Here is a 21,319-nt window from a genome sequence, read left to right on the forward strand (position 1 = left end):
GCTTACCGCCCCCGAGAGGAAGTGGAGCGGGACAGGGGCGCTAAGAAATCGATATTTCCAGCACTAGGTGGAAGGGCGCATAGCGCTGGCGAGAAGACAGGGCCCTCCCCTTCCATTAAAGGGGAGGGCCAAGCTGCAGAAGGGAGAAGGGGCCATCGCTAGAGCACCAGGGAGTGGGGTGCCGTGGCAGTAGCCCAGCGCACAAAGGGAGTGCCGTGCTGCAAGATTGTGGCACGGACCCCAAGATCTGCACTGAAGAAGGCCGCGACCGGTAAGTCGGCCATTTAAAACATTTTCAGCAGCGCACCTCCCCTTTAATTTTCACCCCGCAAGCGGACTACAGCCCGGTACGCACCCCGCAAAGCTGTCGTGGATATTGTATGCGGCAGCCTCACATGGCGCTACCGGTTAGTACCGCCGCTATACTCCTGCGGAGTTTCGCGGGAGTCAGTCGTGGTGCCATGCCTGGCCGAAAAGTCGTTTGGGTCCCGTTAGTGCCCCGGGGTCGCCAATGGGAGGTGCAAACAAACCAAATTTTCCCCCATAGGGTCTTCAAAATGCTGAAACAAAAGGCAGAGGTAAAAAGGCTATTGGATATAGACTGTAAGCACATACTGTAGGAGTAGGACCTCCTCCTCCCAAAGAGAGGTGGATATGTGTCGAGGAAAAATAGTTGAGACCGAGATGTTTATCTTATTTATAAAGGAGCTGGATAAATATCTAGCAGGGATCGATCGTTATGGGAATATAGGAATAGCAGAAGGTACAATTGAATTAAAATTAAAAAATGCTACAAATACTGGAAATCTAAAATAAAAGCAGAAAATACTAGAAATACATATCGGGGCATTTTTTTAAACTGTGCTTCTGATGTGACATTGCCCCTCGCCTCTTGGAGAGTATGTTGGAAATTGGGGCATACATGATTCTCAGTCTATTTAAATAGCAGGGAAATGGTGTGCAGACGTCCCTCAATGCGCAATATTCTCTGGGCAGTGAGACTTGTCCTGGAAGCACAAAGCTCGATAGTGGCCCCTTTCAGGTCCGTCACCATCTGTGGAGAAAGACTGGTTGTCCAGTCCTTGGGCTACAGTTGATAGTGGAGATGTTAGGATGAAAGGAAGACTATAAATAAATCAAAACATTTATATAGTGCCGTTCACAACCTCAGTCCATCCTTTGCAACCAAAAAAGTACCTCTGTGTAGTCACTGTTGCAATGTAGAAAACACAGCAGCCAATTTGCACACAGCAAGCTCCCACAAACAGCACTGAGATAATGACCAGATAATCTGTTTTAGTGATGTTAATTGAAGGATAAATGCTAACCAGGACACCTTGATATGGGAGGTTGCCAAGCGATCATCTAATTAAATGATAAAATATTGTTTGTAACCTATGAACCAGAATTCTTAATATTAAGCAATAGTTTGTCACCATGTACTTTAAATGATTTGAAAAGTCAAATCATTTACCTGGGGTTGGGCCAGGTATAGTTGTAACGCCTTTATTGGCCATTTTTTATGGCATTTCACGTTTCTACATAAGAACTGTCACTGCAATCGAAAGTGATTCATTGCATGGGAAACACTTTCCGAGAGCCGGGATATGTAAATACAAGTCTTTGTCCCGTTGACCAATTGGGAGGGCGGGGAGATTTGGCTCAATCCTTGTAAATTTGAAAATGACGTGCTGCAGGTGCAGTTTGATTGACAGGTCGCGCAGCCAATCAACTGTTCCGGGCGAAGCACTGGCGCTGATTGACAAGTGTATTTCTGGGTTTGATTGACAGCGGGCTCCCGGGGACCGGAGAGTGCAGCAAGTGCTCCAGGGCACCAGTGCCAGATAAGACAGCGCTGATATTCCGCATCGCTGCTCTCAGCCTCCGCTGGGCAGCGTAGATTAAACAATCGCATCAGTGCAGCAGGTCGATGTCCTGAATTAATACAAGTCGGCTGTTTGCAAGCTTCTTGTCCAAGAGATTACTTTCGAGGGAAACTAATCCGGAGCTGTTTCTTTCTTCCACCGAGACATTTGGATATTAAACAGGGGGGAAATCACCATGGATGCAGTGAAATTGACACTTTGGGTTTCATTGCTGGTAACACCGACTGTATTTAACGGTAAGCATAGTTTTATTTCATTATTGGCAGGAGGTGGGTGTTTTATTTACCGAAACTTGTTTTGTTTCTGCTAAGCAACTTTTAAACATATTATCTGTGTCTATAATTACAGGACACGCCTTTTACTTTCAGCATTTCAATTTACAGATTAACAGCGTTACAATTACAACTCAGATATAATGTACAGACAATTAACAGAAAACATAAAGCAAACTCATTTCTGCTAATGTTACAGTCTAATTACTTCTCAAAATAACTTTTGGAAATATTTGACAAAGTAAAATAAGCCAGTGGATTCCCTGGGGTATTTGCTTATCACCAAAAAAAATCCAGTCTAGTTCATGGATTTTAGGTTTGCATTGGTGACGGGAAAACGTTCGGGGGAGGAATGCTGCAGGTGGAATCGGTGAGAATGGGTCGTTCCCACTCCGTCCACTGTCAAACAATTGCCACCTTGAGCACATCCTTTTCCACTGGAAAAGGTGAGAAGTTTTCGCAGTCCCTCCCCACACCAATAAGTGACAGAAAGTTCGACACCGTTTAATTTTTTCAGCCCCCACGGGGAGACACACAAATGATTTGGAGGTGAATTTCACCAACCTACCGCTGGTTTCAATGAGCCGTGAGCTCTCCCGATGCCCACTGTTAGTTTTTTTTGTCAGAAATGTATCTTTCATTTAAAAAGAAAAAATGAAGGACTCAAATTTATATAGCGCCTTTCACGACCACCGGACGCCTCAAAGCGCTTTACAGCCAATGAAGTGTAGTCACTGTTGTAATGTGGGAAACGTGGCAGCCAATTTGCGCACAGCAAGCTCCCACTCACAGCAATGTGATGCTGACCGGATAATCTGTTTTTATTATGTTGATTGAGGGATAAATATTGGCCAGGACATCAGGGATAACTCCCCTGCTCTTCGAAATAGTGCCATGGGATCTTTTACATCCACCTGAGGGGGCAGACAGGGCCCCGGTTTAATGGTTTATCCGAAAGATGGCACCTCCGTCAGTGCAGCGCTCCCTCAGTGGAGTTTCAGCCTAGGTTTTTGTGCTCAAGCCCCTGGAGTTGGACTTGAACCCACAACCTTCTGACCTAGAAGTGAGTGTGTTACCCACTGAGGCATAGCTGACATTCATTTATAAGAACAGTAGCAAATGGGTGATTAAAAACTTGTATATGGAAATTAAATTTAGCAAAGATATATTTAAAAAAACAACCTAATGGATTCGATTTTGCATTGAGATACTCGGGGATAATGCCGACACTAAAAATGTCACTTTTTTCAAACATAATAAGCTTATATATCAAAAAATGGAAGCATGGTTATTTAAAATAGGGCCTTCCTGTGTTACAGATTTTTGATCTTATAATATCCTGCAATACAAAGCGTTGGGTTCATCAGCTTCTGGACTGCGCTGTCCTAGTTATTAGACTTCTGCTATTGGAAAACAGTTAGTGAGCTTCTGAAATGATCCCACTATCTGGCACTATTCTAGACACAGGAGAGCTCCTGTTTGCTGGGAACAAAAGTAGCTCTTGAATATTGAACGAACAGTAGACCTTTTAACCACTATGTCAGTTCGGCTGTGAATTTCAAGGCGTTTTCACCTTATTGTATTCGATTTTATGTCCCTTTGGGATAATTTGTAGGGCTTGATTTATCCTGACTTTTGTGTAAATAGGATGGAGAAAAAAAGAAAGGCTTGCATTTCTATAGTGCCTTTCACGACCTCATGATGTCCCAAAGTGCTTTACAGCCAATGAAGTACTTTTGAAGTCCAGTCATGTAGGAAACACAATTTGTACACAGCAAGCTCCCAAAAACAGCAATGTGATACTGACCAGAAAACCCATTACAATGATCTTGTTTTGAATGAAAAAAAATATTGACCAAGACACAGGGGGGGGGGGGGGGGGAAGGGGGTCAGGACAGGGGGACTCGCCTGTTTTTCTTCAGGTAGTACGATGGGATATTTCACATACACGAGAGGGCAGATGAGACCTTGATTTAACATCTCATCTGAAAGACAGCACCTCTGACTATGCAGCACTCCCACAGTACTGCACTGGAGTGTCAGCCTAGCTTTTTTGTGCTCAAGTCTCTGCAGTGGGACTTGAACTCCCAACCTTGTGACTTAACAGCAAGAGTGCTACCCACTGAGCCATGGCTAGCACAAAGCTGCTGCGATCGACAAGGCAACCCTGACATTCAGGAAACTTTTGGTTAAGAGATGTAGTAGGGTTTGTGGACCTTAGTACTGGATCCGGTCTCTTTAAAGAAAAACATGAGTGCACTGACCTTAATACTATGTCAGCTCCATAGGTACAAATAATGTAACAAGTGAATTTTCTATTTAGAGGCAACTGAACTGTAAACATGTATTGTGTGTCTGTACACTATTCAGTGAGCAATGACTCATCCCACTCTTCTTGTCAGTACCTGTTATGATGATATCTCCTGGTTATAGGTTTACTGAACCTTTCATATCCCACTCCAGGGACTCGAGCACATAAATCTAGGCACATGCCAGTGAAGTGCTGAGGGAGTGCTGCACTGTTGGAGGTGATGTCTTTTAGATGAGACGGTAAACTGAGGCTCCGTCTGCTCTCTCAGATGGACGTAAAAGATCCCATGGCACTATTTTGAAGAAGAGCAGGGGAGTTATCCCCGGTGTCCTGGCCAATATTTATCCCTCAATCAACACAACAAAAGCAAATTACCTGGCAATTATCACATTGTTGTTTGTGGGAGCTTGCTGTGTGTACATTGGCTGCCGCGTTTCCCACATTACAACAGTTCATTAGCTGTAAAGTGCTTTGGGACGTCTGGTGGTTATGAAAGGCGCTATATAAATGCAAGCCTTTCTTTTTATTTTTAAAGCCATGACAGTCCATTTAATGCAAACCTCATTATAACGTGAAAAATATTTGCTGTCAAGGATTGCATTATTTCAAAAAAGCAAGGTGACAATCTGCTGTCTGGCATGGTTCAGTGGTAGCACTTTCACCTCTGACTCAAAGAGGTTGGTGGGTTCAAGCCCCATACCAGAGACCTGAATACATATAATCTAGACTAATAAAAACAGAAAATGCTGGAAATACTCAGCAGTTCAGGCAGCATTTGTGGGGAGAGAAACAGAGTTAATATTTCAGGTCGATGACCTTGCATCAGAATATAATCTAGACTGACACTTCAGTGAAGTATTGAGGGAGTGCTGCAATGTCTGAGCTGCAGTCTTTTTGCTGAGAGGTTAAACCGTCTTCTCTCTCAGGTGGATGCAAAAGATCCCATGGCATTATTTGAAGAAGAGCAGCATATTCATTCCCTGGCCAATATTTATCCCTCAACCAAAATCTGCTCATTTATCTCATTGCTATTTGTGGGACCTTACTCTGTGCAAATTGGCTGCTCTTTTTACCACCATACTCCCAAAGCAAGCACTCTACTCGGAACCCATACGTGGCGAGTGAGCCAAAGGTGGGCAGAGGAAACGTTTCAAGGACACCCTCAAAGCCTCCCTGATAAAATGCAACATCCCCACCGACACCTGGGAGTCTCTGGCCAAAGACTGCCCTAAGTGGAGGAAGTGCATCCGGGAGGGCGCTGAGCACCTTGAGTCTCGTCGCCGAGAGCATGCAGAAATCAAGGGCACGCAGTGGAAAGAGCATGCGGCAAACCAGTCTCACCCACCGTTTCCTTCAACGACTGTCTGTTCCACCTGTGACAGAGACTGTAATTCCCATATTGGACTGTTCAGTCACCTGAGAACTCATTTTTAAAATGGAAGCAAGTCTTCCTCGATTTTGAGGAGCTGTCTATGATGGTGATGACAACAGTAGCTGTCCTTTAATAGTACTGAGGTCATCAAAGGCATGCCTTGTGACGTGGGGACACTACCACAGTATTTCTTGGCTGATAAGCAACATAAGTTAGTACCTGTGCCACACCCATTGAGTTTCTGATGTGTATTGGCATCTGACCTTTGCAATGATCTCTCCTTTTATCTCTTGAAACTGGATGTAGGTGACCTACTGTACAAAGTCCAACAGTAAACTAGATCTCGTATCTTTTCGAAGATACTTCAGTCTGTTGCAGAGAGAGATTTGCCTTAGGATGCATGTGGCGTTTCCGAGTTGTACAGGGATGGATTTTATTAGCTCTGTGAAAGGAAGGAGCTAGCAGCATTGGTGCAACTTAGAGTAAAGTCTTCTGTATATTCTGAGGCATTGATGCAAGAGAGAGTTGCAACGTCAATTTTGAAAGCACAAATTTCAGTGAGGGACTGTTTAATACTCCCCCTCACAACAACAACTTGCATTTATATAGCACATTTAAAGTAGTACCTGTAAAACATTCCAAGGTGCTTCACAGAAGCATAATCAGGCAAAAATTGACACCGAGCTAAAGAAGGAGACAGTAGGACAGGTGACTAAATGCTTAGTCAAAGAGGTAGGTTTTATGCAGTGTCTTAAAAGGAGTAGAGAGAGGCGGAGAAGTTCGGGGAGCAAATTCCGGAGCTTAGGGCCCAGATACACCACATCCATCGGTACACCTCTATTCACCATGCTCGAGGATATAACGAGCATGGTGGATAGAGGTGTACCGATGAATGTGGTGTATTTAGATTTCCAAAAGGCATTCAATAAGGTGTCACACAAAGGGTTACTGCAGAAGATAAAGGTACACGGAGTCAGAGGAAATGTATTAGCATGGATCGAGAATTGGCTGGCTTACAGAAAGCAGAGAGTTGGGATAAATGGGTCCTTTTCGGGTTGGAAATTGGTGGTTAGTGGTGTGCCACAGGGATCGGTGCTGGGACCACAACTGTTTACAATATACATAGATGACCTGGAAGAGGGGACAGAGTGTAGTGTAACAAAATTTGCAGATGATACAAAGATTAGTGGGAAAGCGGGTTGTGTAGAGGACACAGAGAGGCTGCAAAGAGATTTAGATAGGTTAAGCGAATGGGCTAAGATTTGGCAGATGGAATACAATGTCGGAAAATTTGAGGTCATCTACCTTGGAAAAAAAATAGTAAAAGGGAATATTATTTGAATGGGGAGAAATTACAACATGCTGTGGTGCAGAGGGACCTGGGGATCCTTGTGCATGAATCCCAAAAAGTTAGTTTGCAGGTGCAGCAGGTAATCAGGAAGGCGAATGGAATGTTGGCCTTCATTGCAAGAGGGATGGAGTACAAAAGCAGGGAGGTCCTGCTGCAACTGTACAGGGTATTGGTGAGGCCGCACCTGGAGTACTGCATGCAGTTTTAGTCACCTTAAGGAAGGATATACTAGCCTTGGAGGGGGTACAGAGATGATTCACTAGGCTGATTCTGGAGATGAGGGGGTTACCTTATGATGATAGATTGAGTAGACTGGGTCTTTACTCATTGTAGTTCAGAAGGATGAGGGGTGATCTTATAGAAACATTCAAAATAATGAAAGGGATAGACAAGATAGAGGCAGAGAGGTTGTTTCCACTGGTCGGGGAGACTAGAACTAGGGGGCACAGCCTCAAAATATGGGGGAGCCAATTTAAAACCGAGTTGAGAAGGAATTTCTTCTCCCAGAGGGTTGTGAATCTGTGGAACTCTCTGCCCAAGGAAGCAGTTGAGGCTAGCTCATTGAATGTATTCAAATCACAGATAGATAGATTTTTAGCCAATAAGGGAATTAAGGGTTATGGGGTGCGGGCGGATAAGTGGAGCTGAGTCCACGGCTAGATCAGCCATGATCTTTTTGAATGGCGGAGCAGGCTCGAGGGGCTAGATGGCCTACTCCTATTCCTAATTCTTATGTTCTTATGTTCTTATGTCAATGGTAGGGTAAAGGAAGTGGTGGATGTACAAGCGGCCAGAGTTGGTAGAATGCAAAGTTCTCGGCGGGTTGTTGGGCTGGAGGAGATTTCAAGACCTGATCTGACTTATTGGGTGGTGTTGCTTTAAGGTGATGCTTCACCACTGTTTTGAGCTCTGATTTGTCATCAGTTCCTCTAACCTTAGCTATCCAGGTATAGATAGTGGGAGGAATGCTAGTCGGTGCTCTGACTCGGGCTACAACAGGCTCTCACTGTGGAAAGTTTATCCCAGCACTGGGAGTCAGTCTGATCTTATAGTCTCCATGTGTATTTAGTCAGTATTTTAAAAATGTGCATGTATTCCAGAAAAGATGGGAAATTAAGTGTAAATCATTAATATATACTAGCCAAAGAATTGCTGATATCTCCAAAAAATTTGGATAAAATGTCTAAATGGTAATTCTTCAGCGTAAACATCATTGCAAAGAAGTGACATAGACCAAAAGGAATCCTATAAAATGATGACTATTACCCAGTTTAGTGAGATCCACTGGGCATTACTTTATTAGGAAGACCAAGTAATTACAAACCAGTCAGCCTAACCTCGGTGGTGGGAAAATCACTGGAAAAAATTCTAGGATAAATCTTCATTTAAAAAGACAAGGTTTAATCAAGGACAATCAGCATGGATTTGTTAAGGGAAGGTCGTGTCTGACTAACTGATTCAATTTTTTGAGGAGGTAACAAGGAGGGTCAAGAAGTAACGGAGGCTTGTAATAAAGGAACGGCAATAATCATGGGTGATTTTAACCTTCATATTGATTGGGCAAAGCAATTTGGCCAGGCTAGCTTTGAGGAGGAGTTCATAGAGTGTAACCAGGATAGTTTTCTTGAACAATACATTGCGGAACCAACCAGGGAGCAGGCTATCTTAGATCTAGTACTGTATAATAAGGCAGGATTAATAAATGATCTCGTAGTAAAAGATCCTCTAGGAATGAGTGATCATTATATGGTTGAATTTCAAGTTCAGTTGGAGGGTGAGAAAGTTGATTCTCAAACCAGGGTCCTAAGCTTAAATAAAGGAGACTGCAAAGGTATGAGGTCAGAGTTGGCTAAAGTGGACTGGGAAAATAGATTAAAGAATGGGACAGTTGATGAGCAGTGGCAGACATATTTAAGGAGATATTTCATAACTCACAACAAAAATATATCCCACTGAGAAGGAAACACTGTAAGCGAAGGGATAACTATCCGTGGCTAACTAAGGAAATAAGGAAGGGTATCAAATTGAAAATAAAGGCATGCAACGTGGCCAAGACTAGTAGGAGGCCAGAGGATTGGGAAATTTTTAAAAGTCAGCAGAGAACGACTTAAAAAATGATTGAGAGGGAAGATAGATTATGAAATTAAACAAGCACGAAATATAAAAACAGATAGTAAGAGTTTCTACAGGTATATAAAAGGAAAAGAGTGGCTAAAGTAAATGTTGGTCCCCTGGAGAATGAGACTGGGGAATTAATAATGGAGAACAGGGAAATGGCAGAGATTTTGAACAAATATTTTGTATCTGTCTTCATGGTAGAAGACACTAAAAACATCCCAATAGTGGATAATCAAGGGGCTATAGGTAGGGAGGAACTTAATACAATCACTATCACTAATGAAGTAGTACTCGGTAAAATAATGGGACTAAAGGCGGACAAGTCCCCTAGACCTGATGGCTTACATCCTAGGGTCTTAAGAGAAGTGGCTGCAGAGATAGTGGATGCATTGGTTGTAAACTACCAAAATTCCCTGGATTCTGGGGCAGTCCCAGCAGATTGGGAAACCGCAAATGTAACGCCCCTATTAAAAAAAGGAGGGAGACAGAAAGCAGGAAACTATAGACCAGTTAGCCTAACATCTGTCGTTGGGAAAATGCTAGAGAGTCCTGGATGCTCTTCCTCCACTTAGGATGGTTTTTGGTCAGGGACTCCCAGGTGTCGGTGGGGATGTTGCACTTCATCAAGGAGACTTTGAGGGTGTCCTTGAAACCCTTGAAACCCAAAGAGGAGGAAGAGCATTCGGGAGGGTGCTGAGCACCTTGAGTCTTGTCGCCGAGAGCATGCAGAAAGCAAATGCAGACAGCGCAAGGAGAGTGCGGAAAACTAGACTCCCCACCTACACTTTCCTCCAATGACTGTCTGTCTCACCTGCGACAGAGACTGCAATTCCCGAATTGGACTGTTCAGTCACCTGAGAACTCACTTTTGGAGTGGAAGCAAGTCTTCCTCGATTTCGAGGGACTGCCTATGATGATGATGCTAGAGTCCATTATTAAGGAAGAAGTAGCGGGACATTTGGAAAAGCATGTTTCAATCAAGCAGAGTCAGCATGGTTTTGTGAATGAAAAATCATGTTTGACAAATTTGCTGGAGTTCTTTGAGGATGTGACGAGCAGGGTGGATAAGGTGGAACCAGTGGATGTGATGTTTTTGGATTTCCAGAAGACATTCGATAAGGTGTCACATAAGAGGTTACTGCACAAGATAAAAGCTCACAGGGTTGGGGGTAATATATAGGCATGGATATAGTATAGTATTAAGCAGTCCCTCGTAACAAGGATGACCTGCTTCCACACCAAAAAGGGATGAGTTCACAGGTGTTTCAATGAGGGACCTGACATTCTGGGTCCCGAACTACATACCGAAGGGTGAAAGATGCCTGTGCGTGGATTCTTTTAACATCAGCCACCACACGGGCTTGACAGAGCTCGGTCTTGGTACAGTGGCAAGGGTTAACCAAGGCGACTGGGGACCAAGCTCTGCTGCAAGGACCTAGTGCGCACGCATGCTCCTACTATCCATAGATCGCAGTATAAAAGAGCTGGAGCGGCGGGTCTGGGACATTGTGGCCCCCCCGACCTGCGAGAGAACAGCTCCATAGGTCGGGCTATAAAAGAGCTGGAGCGGTGTACCACTTCAGCCTCCAGCGCGAACTGCTCCAGCTGTGCGACGATTTTGAGATGGGCGACTGGGTGACGTCATCAAAACCCTGTTCGCCATTTTGGAGCGTGGGCAGGAACATCGGCAGTGCCCAGATACAGAGGAGTGGGATGGTCGGGGCGGTTGAGCGGCGAATCTTTGTGGCGAGATGCGGTGAATGTTTATGGCGGAGGAGCGGCGAGAGATCGTAGCGGAGGTGCGACAGATGAGGGTATGGGGCCCAGAAGAGCCGAGGGTCCAGGGGCAGCACAGGCCAGCCCATGTGCGCGCGCTAGGTCCGTGCAGCAGAGCTGGTCTCCAGATGTCTTGTTTAATTCTTGCCACTGGACCAAGACGTAGCTCTGTCAAGCCCGTGTGGTGGCTGATGTGCAACGGTCACCACATGTTAAAAAAATTCACTCACAGGCATCTCCCACCCCCTCATTTGGAGTTCATGGATAGAGGATTGGCTAACTAACAGAAAACAGAGAATCAGGATAAATGGGTCATTTTCCGGTTGGCAAACTGATTCGTGGGGTGCCGCAGAGATCGGTGCTGGGTCGTCAACTATTTACAATCTATATTAATGACTTGGATGAAGGGACTGAGCGTAATGTAGCCAAGTTTGCTGATGATACAAAGATGGGTGGGAAAGCAAATTGTGAGGAGGACACAAGAAATCTGCAAAGGGATACAGACAGGCTAAGTAAGTGGGCAAAAATTTGGCAGATGGAGTATAATATGGGAAAATGTGAGGTTATCTACTTTGTCAGAAATAATAGAAAAGCAAATTATAATTTAAATGGAGAAAAATTGCAAAGTGCTGCAGTACAGAGAGATCTCCTTGTTATGAAACACAAACAGTTAGTAGCAATCAGGAAGGCAAATGGAATGTTGGCCTTTATTGCAAGGGAGGTTGAGTATAAAAGCAGAGAAGTCCTGCTACAACTGTACAGGGTACTGGTGAGGCCACACCCAGAGTACTGCGTACAGTTTTGGTCTCCGTGTTTAAGGAAGGATATACTTGCATTGGAGGCTGTTCAGAGAAGGTTCACTAGATTGATTCCGGAGATGAGGGGGTTGACTTATGAAGATATGTTGAGTAAGTTTGGCCTATACTCATTGGAGTTCAGAAGAATGAGAGGTGATCTTATTGAAACTTATAAGATAATGAGGGGGGTCAACAAGATGGATGCAGAGAGGATATTTCCACTCGTAGGAGGTTTAGAGTCGATTTGAGAGGACAATTTTCACCCAGTGGATGGTTGGCATCTGGAACTCATTGCCTGAAAGGGTGGTAGCGGCCGAAACCCTTACCACATTTAGAAAGTACTTGGATGTGCACTTGAAGTGTCATAACCTACAAGGCTATGGACCAAGAGCTGGAAAGTCGAATTAGGCTCTTTGTCGGCCAGAGCGGAGACAATGGGCCAAAATGGCCTCCTTCTGTGCTGTAAATTTCTATAATTCTATGATATGACAGCTGAAGAAAGTGGAAGATGGTCACATTGGTGTCCCTTTAATTTCAGCCATGCTGATTGTATGCTATTGGCACCCACACTTGGAGTATTATATGATCTGTTTGTACCTTTAAAGGGGCACCATCTTCATGAGAAAATGTGTTTGACAATTTTTTTTCATTTGGAAATGCACTCTATGCAGTGATCCATCAGATATATGACATTACTGGACTGAAAGACATACTTGAATTATGTAGCTCTTCTTTGTTTTGAGTTTTGGGTGGGAAATAACCAAGTGTTTACATAAGATATAATCCCTCAGATATAAATTTATGGTTTTGAAATGTACTATTTACAGTCATGACATAAGACTAAGTCCCATATTGATAGCAATGTCTTACAGCTTTTTGATACCATTCGCTCTTATTTCAATCATTCGCCTTTTCTCTGTAGCACTACCACCACGCCCCCTCCCGTACACAAATGCAATAATATTTTGGACAGCACTACTATTTTGGAACTGGATCTACCAGCAAGAACAGTGCTGCCCAGCAAAGTAATAGCCAAGCTCACTTGACAGTGATTAGGAACAAGAATCCTTGCTGACCTCTCTCTCCGCTCCCAAGCTTAGCAACACTAAAGCCAATTGTAGTGCCTCCCAATGCTAACCCATTGAGATCTTGGCACAACTCAAGGGCTTAACTTGGGACCTCTCTGGTCTGTGCGCTCCCACATCATAATACTCAGTGCATTTCCTCACAGTAGTTCCAACCATCATCTTGTTCTTTTGTTTCTAACATTAGACAGCTAACACCAAAAGATGCATTTGCCTAAACATTTCTGTAGGAAAGAAATTAAGGTTATCACCAATGATCACATTTTTTGGAGTGCGCCACCCCTATAACTGGCTGCACGGTCCATTCAATTTCTCGCGCAAGTGCGGTTATTTCATTTGTAAAGCCGGCAAGTGACTTGCACGGGACCTCCAGATGGCAGCCGCACAGCTTAACGGGAACGATGGTTATCACCCATCTTGATTTGGACTAAACAGCCTGGTTTACGAGTACAATACACATAATATAAACCAGTTATGAAAGGCACAACATTCATGCTAGGTCTATATGTAAGTATGTATGTATTTATTTATATATTATTTATCCTTCCTTTCTGAGTGAGGTACCTAATTTCCTTATGACCTCTATATTGCACATTGAAAAAAAGACAGGGATATATATGCTAATAAAGAATCCTTGAGGATAAGGCCATTGTAAGCTCTTATCGTAGAAGCATAGAATGATGCAACATATAATGAGACCATTCAGCCCATCGTACCTGTGCTGGCTCTTTGGTAGAAACGTCCAACGAATCCCACTCCTCTGCTCTTTTCCCATAGCTCTGTATTTTTTTTCCCTTTCAAGTATTTATCTAATTCCCTTCCAGGCATTAAACTCCCGTTTCCAGATGCACACTCCTGAAATGGAGCTATACCCGCTGCGAGCTCATATTGGAAAACTCTGGGTGCACCCTCAAGATTTTCAGCCCATTAATTATAATGAACATGAAATTATGGGGAGCGAGTCCAACACTTCCTGATATCAAAGGGCTCTTGCCTGGGGTATGCATTCATAAAATTGGGAGTCGGCTTTCCAAAATACAAGTCTATTTTTCTCTTCCATTTACCTTTATGATGCAAAAGCATTGGCTGCTGAGGTTTTCACTGAATTTTTATCAGTGGCTAAGCAAACGTGTGAATTTGTGGTCTTATTTCACCCCTGCCTCACCCGTATCTGTTTCCAAGCTGCCACGCTTTGCTCAGTGGCAGTACTCTCATCTGAGTCAGGAGGTCATGGGTTCAAGCCCTACTCCAGAGACTTGTGTATGTCACCGAGGCTGACACTTCAGTGCAGTACTTGAGAGAGTGATGCATTGGCTAAGGTGCCCTCTTTCAGTTGAGACGATGCACTGAGATCCCATCTGCTCTCTCAGGTGAACGTAAAAATAACCATAACCAATATTCAAAGAAGAGCCGAGGAGTTCTTCCAGCGTCCTGGCCAATGTTTGTCCCTCAACCAATAACAGTAATACAGATTATCCAATCATTTATCTCATTGCTGTTTGTGGGACCTTGATATGCCCAAATTGACTGCTGTGATGCCCTACATTACAACAGTGACAACATTTCAAAAGAACCTCATTGGTTGTGAAGCGTTTTGGGATGTCCTGAGGTTATGAAAGGCACAACGTTAATACTAGGTCTGTATGTATTTATTTATTTATTATTTATCCTTCCTTTCTGAGTGAGGTATCTAATTTCCTTATGACCTCTATATTGCACATTGAAAAAAAGAAAGGATATATATGCTAATAAAGAATCCTTGAGACTAAGGCCATTGTAAGCTCTTATCGTAGAAGCATAGAATGATGCAGCACAGAAGGAGGCCATTTGGTAGAACCATCCAACGAGTCCCCTTCCTCCATTCTTTTCCTATAGCTCTGTAAATTTTCACCCTTCAAGTATTTATCCAATTCCCTTTCACTATTGAATCTGCTTCCTCCATCCTTTCAGGCATTGTATCCCAGATCACAACAACTCACCATGTAAGAAAATGTTGCCTCATGTCACCTCTGGTTCTTTTCCCAACCTCCTTAAATCTGTGTCCTCTGGTTACCGACTCTTCTGCCACTGGAAGTTTCTCCTTAGTTACAAAACCACTCATAATTTTGAACATCTCTATCAAATCTCCCCATAACTTTCTCTGCTCTTAGGAGAACAACCCCTGTCCTCCAGTCTCTCCAAATAACTGAAGTCCCTCATCCCTGGTACCATTAATTCTCTTTTGCATCCGCTGTAAGGCCTTGACATCCTTCCTAAAGTGTGGTGCCCATAATTGAGCACAATACTATAGCTGAGGCCTAGCCAGTGGACTAAAAAGGTTTAGCATAACTTCCTTGCTTTTGTACTCTATGCCTCTATTAATAAGGCCAAGGATCCTATATGTTTTTTTAACATCCATCTCAACTTGTTCTGCCACCTTTAAAGGTTTGTGTACATACACTCCCAAGTCCAGATACACAACAGCAATTGCACTACCCTCATCAACCTTCTCCATTATTTCATCAAGAACTCAATCAAGTTAGTCAAACATGATTTGTCTTCAACAAATCCGTTCTGACTTTAATTTATTAGCCCATACTTTTCCAAGTGCCAATTAATTTTATCCCAGATGATTGTCCTAAAAGTTTTCCCACAGTCGACGTGAAGCTGACTGGCCTATAGTTGCTGGGTTTATCCCCCTACCTTATTAAATAGTGGTGTAATATTTGCAATCCTGCAGTTCTTTGGCACGACCTCCATATCTAAGGAGGATTGGAATATTGTGGCCAGAGCCTCCGCAATTTCAAACCTTACTTTACTCTGTCACCTAGGATGCATCCCATCTGGACCAGGTGACTTTTCTACTTTGAGGACTGCCAACATTATCAGAACCTCTTTATCCTATCCAATTTCACCACTACCTTGCCTAAAAATTGCAAAGTGCTGCAGTAGAGAGGGATCTGGGGGTCCTTGTGCATGAAACACAAAAAGTTAGTATGTAGGTACAGCAAGTAATCAGGAAGGCAAATGAAATGTTTGCCTTTGTCGCAAGGGAGATAGAGTATAGAAACATAGAAACATAGAAAATAGGTGCAGGAGTAGGCCATTCGGCCCTTCTAGCCTGCACCGCCATTCAATGAGTTCATGGCTGAACATGCAACTTCAGTACCCCATTCCTGCTTTCCCGCCATACCCCTTGATCCCCCTAGTAGTAAGGACTTCATCTAACTCCTTTTTGAATATATTTAGTGAATTGGTCTCAACAACTTTCTGTGGTAGAGAATTCCACAGGTTCACCACTCTCTGGGTGAAGAAGTTTCTCCTCATCTCGGTCCTAAATGGCTTACCCCTTATCCTTAGACTGTGACCCCTGGTTCTGGACTTCCACAACATTGGGAACATTCTTCCTGCATCTAACCTGTCTGAACCCATCAGAATTTTAAACGTTTCTATGAGGCCCCCTCTCATTCTTCTGAACTCCACTGAATACAAGCCCAGTTGATCCAGTCTTTCTTGATAGGTCAGTCCCGCCATCCCGGGAATCAGTCTGGTGAACTTTCGCTGCACTCCCTCAATAGCAAGAATGTCCTTCCTCAAGTTAGGAGACCAAAACTGTACACAATACTCCAGGTGTGGCCTCACCAAGGCCCTGTACAACTGTAGCAACACCTCCCTGCCCCTGTAATCATATCCCCTCGCTATGAAGGCCAACATGCCATTTGCTTTCTTAACCGCCTGCTGTACCTGCATGCCAACCTTCAATGACTGATGTACCATGACACCCAGGTCTCTTTGCACCTCCCCTTTTCCTAATCTGTCACCATTCAGATAATAGTCTGTCTCTCTGTTTTTACCACCAAAGTGGATAACCTCACATTTATCCACATTATACTTCATCTACCATGCATTTGCCCACTCACCTAACCTATCCAAGTCAATCTGCAGCCTCATAGCATCCTCCTCGCAGCTCACACTGCCACCCAACTTAGTGTCATCTGCAAATTTGGAGATACTACATTTAATCCCCTCGTCTAAATCATTAATGTACAGTGTAAACAGCTGGGGCCCCAGCACAGAACCTTGCGGTACCCCACTAGTCACTGCCTGCCATTCTGAAAAGTACCCATTTACTCCTACTCTTTGCTTCCTGTCTGACAACCAGTTCTCAATCCATGTCAGCACACTATCCCCAATCCCATGTGCTTTAACTTTGCACATTAATCTCTTGTATGGGACCTTGTCGAAAGCCTCTGAAAGTCCAAATATACCACATCAACTGGTTCTCCCTTGTCCACTCTACTGGAAATATCCTCAAAAAATTCCAGAAGATTTGTCAAGCATAATTTCCCTTTCACAAATCCATGCTGACTTGGACCTATCATGTCACCTCTTTCCAAATGAGCTGCTATGACATCCTTAATAATTGATTCCATCATTTTACCCACTACTGAGGTCAGGCTGACCGGTATGTAATTCCCTGTTTTCTCTCTCCCTCCTTTTTTAAAAAGTGGGGTTACATTGGCTACCCTCCACTCCATAGGAACTGATCCAGAGTCAATGGAATGTTGGAAAATGGCTGTCAATGCATCCGCTATTTCCAAGGCCACCTCCTTAAGTACTCTGGGATGCAGTCCATCAGGCCCTGGGGATTTATCGGCCTTCAATCCCATCAATTTCCCCAACACAATTTCCCGATTAATAAGGATTTCCCTCAGTTCCTCCTTCTTACTAGACCCTCTGACCCCTTTTATATCCAGAAGGTTGTTTGTGTCCTTAGTGAATACCGAACCAAAGTACTTGTTCAATTGGTCTGCCATTTCTTTGTTCCCCGTTATGACTTCCCCTGATTCTGACTGCAGGGGACCTACGTTTGTCTTTACTAATCTTTTTCTCTTTACATATCTATAGAAACTTTTGCAATCCATCTTAATGTTCCCTGCAAGCTTCTTCTCATACTCCATTTTCCCTGCCCTAATCAAACCCTTTGTCCTCCTCTGCTGAGTTCTAAATTTCTCCCAGTCCCCGGGTTCGCTGCTATTTCTGGCCAATTTGTATGCCACTTCCTTGGCTTTAATACTATCCCTGATTTCCCTTGATAGCCACGGTTGAGCCACCTTCCCTTTTTTATTTTTACGCCAGACAGGAATGTACAATTGTTGTAGTTCATCCATGCGGTCTCTAAATGTCTGCCATTGCCCATCCACAGTCAACCCCTTAAGTATCATTCGCCAATTTATCCTAGCCAATTCACGCCTCATACCTTCAAAGTTAGCCTTCTTTAAGTTCTGGACCATGGTCTCTGAATTAACTGTTTCATTCTCCATCCTAATGCAGAATTCCACCATATTATGGTCACTCTTCCCCAAGGGGCCTCGCACAACGAGATTACTAATTAATCCTCTCTCATTACACAACACCCAGTCTAAGATGGCCTCCCCCCTAGTTGGTTCCTCGACATATTGGTCGAGAAAACCATCCCTTATGCACTCCAGGAAATCCTCCTCCACCGTATTGCTTCCAGTTTGGTTAGTCCAATCTATGTGCATATTAAAGTCACCCATTATAACTGCTGCACCTTTATTGCATGCACTCCTAATTTCCTATTTGATGCCCTCTCCAACATCACTAATACTGTTTGGAGGTCTGTACACAACTCCCACTAACGTTTTTTGCCCTTTGCCCTAAAAGCAGAGAAGTTCTTTTACAACTGCACAGGGTATTGGTGAGGCCACACCTGGAGTACTGCGTAGAGTTTTTGTCTCCGTATTTAAGGAAGGATATATTTGCATTGGAGACTGTTCAGAGAAAGTTCACTAGGGTTGCTTCCGAAGATGAACGGGTTGACTTATGAAGATAGGCTGAGTAGGTTGGGTCTATACTCATTGGAGTTCAGAAGAATGAGAGGTGATCTTATCGAAACATATAGGGCTAGAACCTCTGCTTCTTTTGCCTGCTTAACACCCACTTAACGGCCATTTAGCCGCTGAAATGATGTATAACGTCCAGATTTTGGTACAAAGTGGAAACTGACGAGCTTTTTTCGGATACTTATTGCTGAGCATTATTTTCCAATGGGCATAATGCCGAGAAAAAATATTACCGCCCGCCCACTTTTTTGGGGCGGAATCAGCAGAACGGGTAATTTCAACGCCCATATTATTGTCCAGCGTTACTTTCCTCATGGAATTAACGCCGAAATTCAATAACGCCCGGCGACTGTTTTTTCTTGTAAAGAGTATATTTACACAAACTAGTGGCCATGGAGATCGCCCACTGTAAATTTCACCACCTCGCATACATATCGCCCAGAATATCGCCCGCTCAAAAACCGCCCACAAAAAGTGGAACTAACTGGGACGGATGCCTTTGTTAAATCCCACTTTTACGTGAAGAGCTGATATCAGAAAGATTTGCCTGAAAGAGCGCTGATGTGAGTGACAACGCTGACACATTGCTGTGTGTGTGCAGCTCAGACATCAATAGTGCCCATCACCTTGGTGCCAGTTAAAGTTTGCGTTGATTGATGTTAAGTTGTATTTAACCCTTTCACTGTAAGGAATCACCGGTGTGTAATGGTCCAGCTATCTGAGACAATGTGCAACAAGGTTATGTTCAATAACAAATGTTTAATACCAACATTGGTCTGAAATCATAAGTAACACAGCCAATAACACCCAACCCCTGCCCAAAACCCACTTTTTCCACCATTGACATAAATCACATGGTCAACATGTCCAGCAACACAGAATACAAAGGCAAAGCAGGAGCGTGGTCCCCAGCCCCCAAACATTGCAACAAATTGCCTACACCCAGATGGAGATATAACACAGCCATCACCTGCGCACATGTACCTCACTTTCCTTCTGCCCTCTCTTTCTTCTCCCCATCTCTATCCCTTCCCCTCCTCGCTCCATGGCGCCTGGCCGAGGAACTCCTTAGGTGCTGTCTCATTGGGGGGGTTGAAGGCAGATGCGTTGGTTGGATGGGTACGGGAGCAGGAGGTGCCGAGGGGGCAACATTCTCTGATGCAGAAGCAGGATCTTGGTCCTTGCTCACATCTGTCGTTCGCAGTGTTGGTGCGGAACCTAGGTGTGGAGTGCCGCGCTCTGGGACCACTGGGAGGGTTGTGGCAGCAGTATTCCTGGCTATCGCATCCAGGGATGCGATGAGCTGGTTACCAATATCTACAGTCCTCCTGGACAACTGAACCATCTCATTGCTGTCATCTCTTCACGCTCGTGGAACAGCCCTGCCGCATCCATGAGGCCTCTGCGGGGTTGACGCCGTCCTGGGGATAAATGGGGTGCCCTGTGGAGAGGCGCTTGGGGCCGGCACCTCCAGAGTGGAGGCGGAAATGATCGGAGGACCAATAGATGGCCTTGGGATGGAATGGGTTCTGGAACGTGGCGATGCAGATTCTTCGAAGTCCGCGCTCTCATCCGTCGAGAACAGATCCAGCGGATTGACGGGCGAGAATCGGAGCTCCTCAGCACCAGATGTAGTAGGATCATCTGCCAACGCCTGCCCCGCGCCCCCACCTTCTCACCTCTGTGGCCGTGCTACTGGCTGAGCTGCAAGACACAAAGGAGGTTGTTAGAGGAGAAGGGGATGCTAGGGTCACAAGGTGAGTCCAGCCCTAAACACAGCATATGCACGACAAAAGCACCACTGCTCTCAAAATCATCGCAGACATCACATTTCATGACCATCAACACATTGTGGATTGCAATGATTTTCATTAGGCCAGCATTATTTCTATGACACTTTTAGAGATCATCTATCATATATGAGTTGGTATGGAATCTATTGACTTTACATCACACAATGGTGTAAGCTTACTCATGTGGCATCCCTTCAGGGTCTGCAGATGCCTCTGTGGCTGTCTGGGGGTGCTTCCCCAAGAGCGCTAGCACTCGTTCCTCCATGTCGCTGGGGACTGGTGGCCCCCCACCCGTTCGCCTCTGCATGGAGCTCATCGTCGATAACTTCTCTGTAAAAGGTGTTAGGCTGACATGGCATGAGATCATTGCATGATATCATTGCTAGGTACTGTCACAAAGACTGATACAACACATAACCGAGAGATGTAATCATGATTATTATGATTATTATCATTCTTTACCTAAAAACGTACACCGTGACCGCAGGCTTTGAGTAAAACATTCCCGGTAAAAGTGCAAGACCTCACATCTGCTGATAGTCACTCATAACTGTTACAAGTCAAATTATATAAATACATAAGTACATGTACATCAATGTAATACTTACTCCTGCGGATCCCACAAGGTCGTTCCATCGTTTGTGGCATTGGTTGCCCTCACACACTTCGTTGGTCGCCGACGAGACCACCTCTGCTATCTCGGCCTATATCC

At 44.3% G+C, this 21,319-nt stretch overlaps 1 protein-coding gene across 1 annotated transcript in view; it reads left to right on the plus strand.

Moving 5' to 3' along the window:
* The first annotated feature begins 1,863 nt into the window (after positions 1–1,863).
* esama (endothelial cell adhesion molecule a) overlaps positions 1,864–21,319 on the plus strand; it is a 169,571-nt gene continuing 150,115 nt past the window's right edge. Inside the window, exon 1 of the mRNA XM_070894351.1 lies at positions 1,864–2,122. Within this exon, the coding sequence (XP_070750452.1) occupies positions 2,062–2,122 (61 nt within the window). The 5' untranslated portion in view covers positions 1,864–2,061. The remainder of the gene's footprint in view (positions 2,123–21,319) is intronic.

Source organism: Pristiophorus japonicus, chromosome 11 (genome assembly GCF_044704955.1).
Source record: "Pristiophorus japonicus isolate sPriJap1 chromosome 11, sPriJap1.hap1, whole genome shotgun sequence".
In the NCBI taxonomy this organism is placed as follows: Eukaryota; Metazoa; Chordata; class Chondrichthyes; family Pristiophoridae; genus Pristiophorus; species Pristiophorus japonicus.